At 36.6% G+C, this 14,058-nt stretch overlaps 2 protein-coding genes across 5 annotated transcripts in view; both read left to right on the top strand.

The window, feature by feature from the left end:
• Nucleotides 1–1,209: 1,209 nt before the first annotated feature.
• On the top strand, nt 1,210–7,080 carry LOC110457186 (UPF0454 protein C12orf49 homolog). Its single transcript, XM_021508343.1, has 5 exons — nt 1,210–1,323; nt 4,107–4,269; nt 5,059–5,210; nt 5,916–6,029; nt 6,735–7,080. The coding sequence occupies exons 1-5, from the start codon at nt 1,225–1,227 to the stop codon at nt 6,825–6,827; spliced, it is 621 nt and encodes a 206-aa protein (XP_021364018.1). The 5' UTR covers nt 1,210–1,224; the 3' UTR covers nt 6,828–7,080.
• A 93-nt stretch (nt 7,081–7,173) lies between these two features.
• The window catches only part of LOC110457164, a 34,626-nt gene continuing 27,741 nt past the window's right edge, over nt 7,174–14,058 (top strand). For 2 of the 4 annotated variants that reach the window (XM_021508304.1, XM_021508322.1), the window contains exons 1-6: nt 7,174–7,494; nt 8,064–8,210; nt 8,867–8,994; nt 10,820–10,922; nt 11,044–11,185; nt 13,562–13,775. In XM_021508304.1, coding sequence (XP_021363979.1) covers nt 7,348–7,494; nt 8,064–8,210; nt 8,867–8,994; nt 10,820–10,922; nt 11,044–11,185; nt 13,562–13,775 — 881 coding nt within the window. In that variant the 5' untranslated portion in view covers nt 7,174–7,347. Of the gene's footprint in view, nt 7,495–8,063; nt 8,211–8,866; nt 8,995–10,098; nt 10,222–10,819; nt 10,923–11,043; nt 11,186–13,561; nt 13,776–14,058 lie in introns of those variants that run through there. The other 2 variants (XM_021508314.1, XM_021508330.1) reach the window with 2 other exon arrangements.

Raw genomic sequence — 14,058 nt, 5'->3', positions numbered from 1 at the left:
ACAAACTTTATATTTCTCCTAAAGATGTATTACAGGTGCCTACACATTATCCTTTGATATTAATTTTGTTCAAGCATGCGCTCTATAGTTTCTAGAAGAAAAACTATGCAAAATATCACAATATTCACTGAATAATCATTTTTTTCTTATTTATGCAAATTTAAAATTGTTACCATGGTAACAATAATTAGAAATATAAATAAATATGTTCATAATAGTATTTGGGAAGTATTCGAAATTAAAGAAACAGTCATTTCAAAGTACATTTAAAGGTTTTGAATTTTAATGCATTTGGGATCAAAACAGAATCAAGAAATATTCCAGATACAATTAATGGATTTTAAAATATCACTAAAAAAAACACGTCAAAATTGTACCAATTGTCTTTTAATCTATAGACTAATATTTCGAAAATGTGTGTGGTTAATATAAATACGAGTCGTCAAAAACCCTTTGTCTACTTTACTTTTAAAAGTGTGTTTTCAGATATACCTTAAATATTTCTTATTGGTTTAGTTCATTTATTTTTCTATGACGTTTACAAATGTACGTGGTCTGTGTCTCTCCGCTAGTTGTTATTTAAAGAAAATTTTGCCCTAAAGGATTGACAACTTGAGTGTGTTAAAATAATAGTAAATAAGTAACAACAAAAAGGCCTACATGGAATATCTGAAAGGTTTTCTTAATTAAAATACATTTTTTAACTACCATTCATTTCTTTTTCATCGAAGAATATTCAGCGCACGTATGTCCCACAGGCGCCCCGAGATCTACACTTTCATCACAAAGGGGTTACTGAACTACATGTATGTGCGCTCACTTATAGGCAGTGCCTATTTCATATTAAAAGTGTGCTGTATATTATAATGGACTTCAGTGATGGTTAAAATGAAACTGAGTAAAAGATCATGAGGTGGGCAGGCCTATCAACAGAGTCGTGATTAAAATAACGTCACCTAGCTTTTTCCGCTTAATGCTCTCTTTAAAATTCCCGCGGGAATATTTTGCGAAGCGAAAAGAGTGATTTGATTGGATGGAATTGATATATACCTAGTTTCGTATATTGATGGTTAGGTCAATTTCCTCGTTTTCTATACACTCTGTTGCTGTTAACTAATATTTTGGCTGTTTAAATCACATGTCAATGAGTTTTTATATTGGCTTTTATTGTTAAATAATTTATCTACGAAACTAATATAAATAGCAAGTCCATGGAACCCAGCGATGCCAATGTTGAAAATTCGGAAATTCCGAAGACGTTGGGTCCTGACGGTGTTTCTCATTGGTTCCTTGATATTTTTACTGTCAAAAACTCTTTCAAATGTAAGTACATATAACTGTCACCCATCTATTCATATATTGGTTGTTAAATAGTGTGGAAATATAACCACAACACCGGTCAACATTTGTTCACTAGGCCTAGGTTTCACAATGGCAGTGTTTACATTTTGTTAAGACTTCGGTTAGACTTCTTTCATGACGGTTGTATTTCACAATATTAATATAACAGTAATGTTTGTTCATCATTTTACTATCTAGCTATACAATGTTATATGTCGTTGTTATGTGTCATTAACTCATTAGTATTATTACCTGAGTGTTGTACTCCGCAAGTTTACAGTGAAATCGTGTTGCATTCCAAATATAAAACTTATCTGTCTAGATATGTCTGTAGACCTTTTCCCGACAAACATAGGTACCTAACATTAACAACACTGGCAGCCATGTTGCTACATATAGAATTATAATAATTTTCTGCGGGTATACATATATGCATACTGTAAGCACAATACATTGTGGGATTATCATCATCATCATGGAATATTTTCGTATCAGTTGTGCAATGGTTTGTTTGCCAAACAATCTTATCTCAACCTCAAAAGGCAAGATATCATAACGTGGTTTTTTTTTTCGAGTGTGAGTGTTTTAAATCAAAGGTAATCAACAAAATTTCTGAGAAAAGAAGTTGTTGAGCAGATTTCAATCATCCTGAAAATCGGTTTGGCTATGGACTATATGTGGCTTGTAAATTTAAAGAAAAAAAGTGTAACAGGAGAGGAGACGGACGCTCTACCAATGAACTACCTGGTTGCTGACGATCGACCCAGTCCAGTTTCGCTACATTCCTCCCTCCTTTTAATAAGTCTTTGCCCCACGAAGACACAAATATTTACAACCCAGGTTAAGGTATCCCTTTGTCAAGGTATTCACCAAATGCGTGAACCAAGGGTTGGTCACAGGCACCACTGTAACTGATGAGAGGAAAAATGCACAGCCAGACTGGGTTTGAACACGGGACCCTCCAAACTCTAGATGGACTCTCTTCCAATGAGCTACCTATACACAAGCATGAGATTTGTCTGAATGGTAACTACACCGACAGATGACAGACAGTGTTCAGTCTCCAAAGTATTTGTAGCATGGGTTTTCAGAGAAATCTTTTTCTTTCCTTAACAGTACTACTCGCATAAACCAAGATGGAGTAAAATGGTCTAGGTCGTTTGATGTATTGTAATTATATAACATTGCGTCAGTCTCCGGGTCCAATTTAGCATATCATAATACGCTTACAGTGAGTCACCAAGACGCTTGCATATCAATGCCTCCTGTTACAAACGCTAACACGAGAGAGAATTAAATTATGGCGCTATCAAAATGTCAACAATCGGCGGGTAGTTTTACTTCATTCAAAAATGATTCCAAACTTTTCTGTTTTAGCACAAATTGCATTAACCTTGTGTATAACATCAATAGAATGTGAACGATCATTCAGTGTGCAAAACCGCCTAAAGTCACGGTTAAGATGCTCTCTCAAAGCAGCAACTGTCAATACATTGATGAAAATCAACATGTTAGGACCTGAACTGACTTTGAGCCAAGAAGGGCTGTTCGAATATGGAATGATAAAAAACGAAGAAGGATATGTGTACTATTCAAACGAAAAAAATATGCAACTCATTGAGTTTTGGGTTTAAACATTTAAACACAATCACAGTGAAATGGAAAAATAATACCACATGTCAAGACAACACAAAAATATGAATTTGAGTCATTCTTAACCGTATACTATAAGAATAACACATAAAAATTATTCATCTTATTTCAACATTTTCAGGTAACGTTGCTTTTACAGCACTTCATGGTTTAAAATTTAAGTTTTCACCCCAACACTTTGGAGAGGTAGGGGTGAAAAACCCCACATGTTCAAAAGTTATCTGGAGCACTGGGGCATCCATGGGGAGAGCCTGTCCAGTGTCGGTAGATGAATGTGATAATATAGTAATTAGTTTTAGCCAAATACTACAGACAAAGTGACCCTCGGCAATCCCCAGAAATCTTTAACTACGTCTGTCTGTACAGTCGGACACAGGTTTGAATAGTCGGGCTACAGTGTTCAGGGTTATACTGCTACAGTACACGTGCAGCAGTGTTCCGGGTGGAGAAGATACTTCTCCCGATCAGCCTGCGACCAGCCACGCAAGTCATTGTTTTTGCCCATGCATCCCAATTTATACCCCCACCTCCAGGTCCTATGTACCCCGTATCGCACACCCATTCTGAATGGCCAAATTTATAGCATATTAGTCGAGGTCGGAACGTCCACCGGCAGCTCAACAAAGTCTTGTCGTCGCAAATGTTGATACACCTATATGTAAACAAAAACATGTAGGCTGCTGCTCGACTGGAAGCATATGCCAAACGAGCAGCCCTACCTTACCCGTTTGGTTATTTGTAGAATGGTATAACAAAGGAATACACAAGGATAATAAGGATATAATAGAACTGACACTAGAAACCAGTTTTCCCACACTACCTATACTTGCTAGGTAGATGTTGTCAAACAGCATTAAAAACTTATTCATGTGGCTGCTATTGCATCTCAGTCATTTTATAAAAATATACATTAACTGAAAGTTCAAAATTCCTTTATTTTCAGACAAAGGTGCACATATACTGAATGATCTCAGTTTTTTTTGATTGTGGAATGGTTTAGATTTTTTTCCATTTTCACATCATTTACTGTTGTCACCTTCATTTTATTTACATGTTAATGTATTAATTGTACTGACATATCACCTATTTGTTCATCTTTTTATTTACTACAGAACCAGGACCTAGTCAATGAGCAGTATGAAATAAAGCGGACATTTTTAAGGCAACCGTTTGAGTGGCAACCGAAGATCCCAGATCTGCCAGAGGCTAACTCAAGTCGACAGTGGATATGTAGGAATTCTGTTCAGGGGCAAAAACTTATAGTGGATGAACGAGGTTTGTTGTGTTGCAAAGAAAATAATTTGTACATATTTTGTAAACAATTGTCTGATAATTATGATATGGTTCATACAGGCAGTAAGAGAACTTACTGGTATACTGAATTGGTAAAATTACAAGAAAATGCTTGAAATGTGCTTTATATGTACATTTAACATTGACAAGCTTCCTGTATTTTCAACAGACAGTGACAATGTTTACATTAGCCTTGTTTTTTATTTTAATGTTTTTATGTTTTTTAATGAATGTTACTAGTTAGTGACCTTCATCTACTTTTGTATAGAACTTAATGTTTTGGTGATAATATTTACAGTGATGACCTTGAACTTCTTTCCTATAGTATATTGTGTTAGGTTTACTGTAGTTGGATCTATTAACAGTGACCTTAACATACTTTTCTATATTACATTAGGTTTGGTTGGTACTATTTACAGTGACCTGGACCTACTTATCTTTATATCTTTAGGTTTAATTTTGGTGGTACATGTACAATTTATAGTGACCTTGACCTTACTATATTATGTTAGGTTTAGTTGGTACTATTTACAGTGACCTTGACCTACTTTTCTACATTACTTTAGGTTTGGATGTTACCATTTACAGTGACCTTGACCTACTTTTCTATATTATGTTAGGTTTAGTTGATACTATTTATAGTGACCTCGACCTACTTTTCTATATTATGTTTGGTTTAGTTGGAACTATTTACAGTGACCTTGACCTACTTTTCTATATTACGTTAGGTTTAGTTGATACTATTTACAGTGACCTTGACCAACTTTGCAGGTTATGTGTGTGACCGAGGACATGTCGTAAGTGGGGGATGCTGTGACCTCAAACATGCCCACACATCAAAGCACAGCTGTGATACCTGTAAGAAGAATGGATGTTGTGAAACATATGAATATTGTGTGTCTTGCTGCCTGCGTCCAGAGAAGGTAAATGTCCATAAGCAATGTTTGTGGTTTCCGTTCAATTAAAAAGCAGCAAAACTATTTTTTTCATGAAGTTTCTGAGGCATATCATAACAATATCAATGATTATTCAGGAGTCCTATCACAAGTCTTCTGACTAACCACCTGTCATATATATAATCAATACTATGGTTGTGAGAGCTTAAAATTAAACCAAAACAAAAAACAAAAACACAAAACACTAAGGACTGTATCAACTATCACAATGTACCAATTAGCAATGTTTTTTTTATTTATTTTATGTTTATCCTTGAATTTTACAGAATTTCATCAGTTAACAAAAGTGGTATATTCATGGATAACTCCACACAAAATACTTCCATGATTACATTTTAATGTTATGTTATGTATAAAAAGTCTGGATGGAACAGGGTGATGGTTTGTACAGTCCTAATGTATCGGATGATGTTTGGACACAACTTGTTGGATGATTCCAATTTTCTTGGTTGCTCTTTATTTTCTCTGCATCTAAAAATACAGTTTAGAACACTTAAAAACAGTATGTATACTAGTAGCCTAATTATAAGTTTTGTATGAGGAGCCCAGATATTATTCTTGGTTTTTTTAATCTACTCTACATACAGTTAACCAAGTTCACTTCATATACTTATTACAGGCTAAAATCATGTTAATGACATTTATAATAATTCATTTTTATCTTAAATTCAGAAACCTTTGATGCAGAAAATTCTGAAAGAAGGAAGAGAAGCCCTGGATAAGCTGTTTGCATCTGTAGATAATCTGTTTGAACTTTGTCTCTCCAAGTGTAGAACTTCATCAATGGTAAATTATATTTTAAAAAAATGAGATACAACTTACTTAAGTAAATCTTAATGAGAGAAACCCCTCGAAATTCCAGGGGTCACACTCACTTAGGTTCTCTGCACCCAAGGAATGTGTCATGACAAAATCAAAGGCATACAGGTAGCTGTTATGCAAAGTAAGTCTTTGAATGTGTAATTGTACCAATCTTGTTCCTCTGGCTTACAGTTAGCATATTCAATACTTTCCTACAATAATTTACAAGGTTGTAGAGTTAAATATTTGTCCAATATTCGTTCTAGTTCTATGTGAATCAAGTTGATTGATATCTGGTCAGATTATCAAGAAACTTTGTTTATAAATACTATATTTTCTTTTATGTATTCTGAATGTCAACCTAGCTAGCTACATACCAAAATGATAAAATATGTATACTAAAGAATTGGGTCATACATTTCTTCACTTTAGCTGTCAATCATTTTGTTTCAAACATTTGTGAGATGCAATGTTCTAGATTTTCTGACTTTTTTTTACCAAACCATTCTTATCTCAGTTATGTTATTACTTTAATGCATGTGTTCCCATTATTTATCTTGTAATAGATCGTTTACAATTTGTAGCTCTACAGCTCCAGAAATATAATTGAATTTATATGAGGGTTTTTCATTTTCTCCTTATTGATGTAAAGATAAATACCTTGACACATTTTCTTTCTTTCTCTTGCAGAGTGTACAACATGAGAACTCGTACAGGAACTCTGACACCAAGCACTGTTACGGGGAGAACCCCCCTGACCTCCAGGCGTCACTGCCTGTGTGAGAGACTGTTGTGATAGGAACATATCTGTACAGTATTTATTTTTATAGGCCTGTGTATATATATATACCTTCAGGATATGTAAATAACCAAGTTATGCACCTGACTGTAAATATCATTGTAACTGAATGTTGTACACAGAGAAAAGCCAATGCTAAGCTATTTAATAGTGGTTGCTTTTAATGTTAGAATATCCATGTATCCATGATACATACTATTCTTTAAACTTTGACACATCAATTGAAGTCGTAATATAATTGATGTAAAATATTACTTTATATTGCTTATTATTTTTAAGCAGTTTTATATCATATATAAGTTTAATATATATATTTTGTAGGTTTTTATTTTTGATTAGTCATTATTTGAGTTTAGTTTGTTTGCATACCTGGTAAACAGCCAGTCCACAAAACTGATATCAATACTTCAGTCAATAAGGGAATATTTTGTTCAAATATCAAGTAAAACCATAAAAATCTTAGACATACTAGACATTGAAGATTTGCGACAAAATCTTATCATCATGTCAAACAAAATGGGAGCTCCCAAAGTGGGGGCAAAGGTGGAGTATCCGGACAATCCCGACTTCGTTAACCAGCGCCCCTTCTCCCAGGACTGGCTCAACTCCAGTTACCAACAGACACTGCTTCCCGATGCTCCCTGGCACAAGGTCAGTTTTCAAACATCTAAAACTGAATTCTGATAATACATAAATCTATGAGATCTATAAGTCTGGAAATTTGGTTTGTGGAGAATTTAGGATTCATGAAATAGTTTCACTACTGTTGTTTTAGAAAAAATGAACTACCACTTGTGCCCTCAGTTTCCGTAATATTGATAAAAAGTATTCAGTGTAATTGTTTGGGATGTTAAAAGTTTGTATCTAATCGGGATTTAAAGCCTACATAAATGAGTTTCCACTTACCAGTGTAATTGAGCTAAAATTCAAACTTCAGGATGACATTTCTTTTATGTCATGATCTAGAATTTATACAAATTGAAATATTCTAAAAATGAGAATATCTACTATGGCATTTGTAGAGTTTTTTTCACAACCATGAAGTGTATGATGGCTTTACACTGTTTCGTTCAGCTATAGAAGTCATTATTGAACTTCTCGTGATATCGCTTATGATTTATCATGTTACTCTAGTCACATGTGACAAAAATGTGACCTGACAATGGCAGGGGCCCTGCAGTCATAAGATGAAATGTATAGATGGTTCTTTTTTCTTTTAGATGGAACACAAAATTGCTCAAGCACTGGCAAGCAAAGTCTCTAAGCAGTTTAAAAAGCCAGAGAGAAAAGAAGCATTGTTGGAAAGTCTTGGCAAAATGTTTGTCTCAACCTACTTGCCTACAGTTGAACCAAATCCTCAAATCCTGGTATGTTGCTTACAAAGATACTAATTTAAAACTGAATTAAGGGTTCTCAACAGTTAACACAGTGTTTTCCAAAATCCTAAAAATGAGGGAACTCGCCCACCCCCCACCCCCACAAAAAAAAAAGACAGAAAACGGTTTATTGTATTTAATATTTTCAAAGATTTCCTGGGACCAGAGGTTTCAGAATTTCAAAGATCTCCATTTGGCATAAATATCCCCTCATATTTAAAATTCAGGGTGAACAACACTCAAGTCTGTTAACCTGAAAGGTAGGGTTCTCAGCAGTAAACATAAAAATCAGGGTTTTCATCAGACTTCTTAGCAGTAAATTTATATAAAATCAGGGTTTTCACCAGAGTTCTCAGCAGTAAATATAAAATTAGGGTTTTCACCAGAGTTCTCAGCAGTAAATATAAAATCCGGGTTTTCACCAGTTAACATATTTAGTAGTATGGTTCAAAGAGTCAATGGTTAGGCCATGCATTGGTTGATCTTGTTTAATAACATCAGTTTCAATACTCTTCTGTATTACATGTACTGACTACTAAGACTTTGGTGTGTATTGGTCCACTGCTTCTTACAGACCCAGTGCCTCTTGCCAAAATGGCCCCTGAAATGTGTTGTAGGTTCATCAACCATTCTCTTTCAATACACAGGCACCTCCAGAAATGGATTCTAAGGAGAAGGCCATCCTGATGAAAGAAGCAGAGGCCTACCTGACTAGTCAACTGTATAAGTGTGTCAAGGACGAGGGCTACGGGGACATGCTGGCCAGCGCTGATGGGTAAGTGTGTCACAGCGAAGGGCTACGGGGACATGCTGGCCAGCGCTGACGAGTACGTGTGTCAGAACGGAGGGCTACGGGGACATGCTGGCCACTTTCAATACACAGGCACCTCCAGAAATGGATTCTAAGGAGAAGGCCATCCTGATCAAAGAAGCAGAGCCCCACCTGACTAGTCAACTGTATAAGTGTGTCAAGGATGAGGGCTACGGGGACATGCTGGCCAGCGCTGACGTGTAAGTGTGTCACAGAGAAGGACTTCGGGGACTTGCTGGCCAACACTGACAAGTAATTTTATCAAGGAAGAGGGCTACAGGGACATGCTGGCCAGCGCTGATGGGTAAGTGTGCCACAGCGATGGCTTCGGGGACATGCTGGCCAGCGCTGACAAGTAATTTTACCAAGGAAGAGGGCTACAGGGACATGCTGGCCAGCGCTGATGGGTAAGTGTGCCATAGCGAAGGGCTACGGGGACATGCTGGCCAGCGCTGACAAGTAATTTTATCAAGGAAGAGGGCTACAGGGACATCCTGGCCAGCGCTGACGTGTAAGTGTGTCACAGAGAAGGACTTCGGGGACTTGCTGGCCAACACTGACAAGTAATTTTATCAAGGAAGAGGGCTACAGGGACATCCTGGCCAGCGCTGACGTGTAAGTGTGTCAAAGCGAAGGACTTCGGGGACATGCTGGCCAGCGCTGACAAGTACGTGTGTCATAACGGAGGGCTACGGGGACATGCTGGCCACTTTCAATACACAGGCACCTCCAGAAATGGATTCTAAGGAGAAGGCCATCCTGATCAAAGAAGCAGAGCCCCACCTGACTAGTCAACTGTATAAGTGTGTCAAGGACGAGGGTTACGGGGACATGCTGGCCAGCGCTGATGGGTAAGTGTGTCATAGCGAAGGGCTTCGGGGACATGGTGGCCAGCGCTGACAGGTAATTTTATCAAGGAAGAGGGCTATGGGGACATGATGGCCAGCGCTGATGGTTAATTGTGTCATAACGGAAGGCTACGGGGACATGCTGGCCAGCGCTGACGATTAATTGTGTCATAACGGAGGGCTACGGGGACATGCTGGCCACTTTCAATACACAGGCACCTCCAGAAATGGATTCTAAGGAGAAGGCCATCCTGATGAAAGAAGCAGAGGCCTACCTGACTAGTCAACTGTATAAGTGTGTCAAGGACGAGGGTTACGGGGACATGCTGGCCAGCGCTGATGGGTAAGTGTCTCACAGCGAAGGGCTTCGGGGACATGCTGTCCAGCGCTGATGGGTAAGTGTGTCACAGCGAAGGGCTACGGGGACATGCTGGCCAGCGCTGACGATTAATTGTGTCATAACGGAGGGCTACGGGGACATGCTGGCCAGCGCTGACGAGTACGTGTGTCATAACGGAGGGCTACGGGGACATGCTGGCCAGCGCTGACAAGTAAGTGTGTCATAGCGAAGGGCTACAGGAACATAACGGTCAGTGGTGTTGATTTAATGAAGACGAGAGATACAAGGACATGCTGCTAAGTGCTGACTTGGAATTGTTATGAAAGGGAGGCTATAGTAACATACCGTCCTGTGCTGATTATTTAGTGTTTCATGGACTGTAGAGGCATGCTGACTTGTGACTGGAAATTGTATAGCCTGACTGTTATTGATTGTAACATTATTTCTTGATCTTATTATAATGAGGATGTCTTGCAGAACATTTTTAGAATATGTTATCATTGAGTGTTCGTATTGTGTACCAATTAAGTGCATTGTCATTGACTAGGCACAATTATTGTTGAAAGGGAGTATCAATGATTTTTTTTTTTAATGTTTCTAGAAAAGCTCCAAAAGGGGAGTATGCTGAGTTCTTACAGCACTGCTTCCAAATATTCAACAAGGGGCTGGACCGGGAACTGTACATTCAGGAGATGGATCTGTCGGTGAGTTTAGCAGGGTTCATTTTAAAGCACAGTTTGAAAGAATCTTTACCAAGGGTGACCTGAGGTCTTACTATTTGTTTAGGTTAACCAAAAGTGTTAAAATCTATTGTTTCAATTGTAGAGAAAGAAAGTGAAGGAGCTTGAAACTGATTCCCAGTTGAGAAAGATGGTGAAACCGAGCCGGGTGAAGCCATCCACTACCTCTTCCTCCTCCTCTCTCTCCTCAACACCAACCAGTAAACCCAACTCGGCCGCCATTAGAAGTATGTCTTCTAGATCAATGTATCATACTCTAGATCAAAATTTTGTAAATTATGTAAATATACATTACGCAGGTAATAATGAGAATATGTAGATTTCAGTCAGATACAGGTGTACTTTGTATGCATTGACAATAAGTAGTCAGTAAATTGAGTATCCCCCCTCCATCCAAAACAACATGGCATCTATTTAACGGACATTATTATATGTCTGCACCTATTTAGATATCTTAAACATAATTTCATTATGACAAAGAACTTCAATATTAACTACTCGTTTTAGTATTATAAAAAGCAATATTCATAAATATATCGTGAAAAGCCAGAAGGGTCATGCTGACTACTGAGATTAAAGTAAAATTTATCAAAGACTTTCAGTTTCTCACAAAAAGTTTTCAGTTTTATTACATGATTCTTTTTATCTCACAATCAAGAATTTTCATAATATCTTGTGACAGACAAACACACTTTTTCTGTCATTCATGGTCTAACTTTACATCATCTGCTATATCTTTTAGACCTGCATTCTGATATCATAATTTGAACTGAAAGTCTGTGCTTTTAAGTATACATTATCATTTGATGACATCAGAATAGGTCATTTTTCGTGACACAAACATAAGATAACTAGTGATATGTGTATTATGTGTAACACCTTATATGATTACAACACTACCCCAGGTGATCCTCAAATGGTAGCTGGTAAGTCTGTGTCATAGAGAGGCTCCCTTCTGTGTAGTACAGAAGTTTGTGTGGTATGGGCAGTTTGTTTATTTGAAATAAGTGTTAAAAACTAAGGTTTAGGAGGTAACTAAAACTTTGGTTCTAATGTGTTGGATCTTGAAAACTTGAATAATAACATGATAATTATGTTGTGTGGCATATTGTTTTGTCAAAAAACTGTTTTGCTTTGTATCTGTGAATTTGATTTTTGTTATTAATACTTAAGCTTGCAGTTTTCAATATTCATTTGAATATAATTAAGACTGAAGACTTCACTGGTATAATAATAAAGACACTTCAATTGGAAAGAATGTTTTAGTTCAATAGAAATCCTTTTTATGCCCCCACCATTTTATGATGTTGATATTGTTCATTAGCTAGTATAGAACTATAGATTGTCCTGCAATATTTGACAGCCTATGATGAGTCATAGTCATTAACTTTCACCTTGATTTCTACCTCAGACAAAATGCTATCAACAAGTGGAGAGCCGAAATGTAAACATTTTGAAGTTTTATTTATAAATCTAGGCCAGATAGATACTGATTGATTAGACAGTCTGTAGTATGCTACAGTTTGTTGTTGGATTTTTACCAAACATGTGAGATTCAGTTTGACTGATTTCTGTTTGTGTGTGTTTTATGACTAGTTTGTTATGTCTATGTAGACAGCTGTATGTTGCCTACTTAGTAATTGTATAATAGTGTAATCTTAACACTGAAAACTTGTGTTTGTGTGCTTGATAAATCATGTGCTAGAAATAGTACGGGAGTGTAAATGTTTCTGTCACAGTCACACATTATCGTAGATTTAGTTATACAATTATCGTGTTTTTATTAGAATTATTGTATTAAATATTATGGAGCCTATTACAAACTACATATTTGATTCAATACATTATTCTCATAATATGACAAAATATAAGTTCAAAGCAGGTTGTGTATGAAATGTTGTTTACTAGAATTATTTACTGAAACTAAGTGGGAAAAAATCCTGTATACAGTCATAAATGTCTTAAATATTTGTAAATTGTGTATTATCACAAAAGTGGATCTGGTTTGCGAGGCCATTGAATACTTTCTAGTACACATTGTCATGTAGATTTACTTCCGTTGTCGATTGTACTAGTAGGTATAACATGCTGGTAAATTATTATGAAAAAATAGGTTAAAGTGATAAATGAGATGAATGATATATATCAAGCAAGAAATATGAATGAATTGTTAAGGGAAAAGGGGCCCTTGTCACCTAGAAATGTGCTGAAGGAGAGCGAGTTGGTAAATGAAACGAGTAAATTAAATAAATTTTAACTTACCGTTTACTACAATACCAATAAGACAAATATTTTTTACTGTTTACTTAATAAATATAGCTTACCTTAAATTCAACATTGAATATAAAATTTATGTAACATGTAAATAGTGCAGCTGCAACAAATTGGAAATTTAATAAGCTTGATATTATTGTGAAATGTAATAACATAACCCAGACAGACCTACGTTTTTAAAAAGATTTGTTTGTAATTATAAATCAAATCAGTTATTTGTATTATTGTCTATAATGTGAAAATACCGGAGCATGATTTCATGTAACGTACACCACGTTATTATTGATTTATGTTGTATGATTCTTACCTCTATGTAACCACCATTACAGCGATGGTACAGAAAGTGGAAGGGGACCCTCCCTCACTGTGGGGAGTTCAGAGTGACGCCATCGGCCAAGCTGTCATGGCCATCCTGGAAAGAGACCCACGAAAGTTTGACCATGTGGCTGGTAGAATGCATGGGCGACAATTACCTGGTACACTCCGCACACACATGTGGGCAGATGTGCTGTTCAAGGAAGAGCGCAAACGTCTCTCTGAAGGGTATGGCCTATGTTCAGTGTACATTGTCTACAGTTAGATAATATAACGGACCTCTGAAACATAATCTGACATCAAATAGCAGGATGTGATTATAATATAGTCACAAACAGTTAGTTAATATAACAGACTTCTGTAAGGTAGCAGGGGAGGATGTGATTATAATATAGTCACAAACAGTTAGTTAATATAACAGTCTTCTGAAAGGTACCAGGGGAGGATGTAATTATAATATAGTCACAAACAGTTAGTTAATATAACAGACTTCTGTAAGGTAGCAGGGGAG

This window comes from Mizuhopecten yessoensis, unplaced genomic scaffold (genome assembly GCF_002113885.1).
Source record: "Mizuhopecten yessoensis strain PY_sf001 unplaced genomic scaffold, ASM211388v2 scaffold1091, whole genome shotgun sequence".
NCBI classification, from domain to species: domain Eukaryota; kingdom Metazoa; phylum Mollusca; class Bivalvia; order Pectinida; family Pectinidae; genus Mizuhopecten; species Mizuhopecten yessoensis.
The sequence above is the reverse complement of the archived record's forward strand: the minus strand, read 5'-3'. Positions and strand labels throughout refer to the sequence as shown.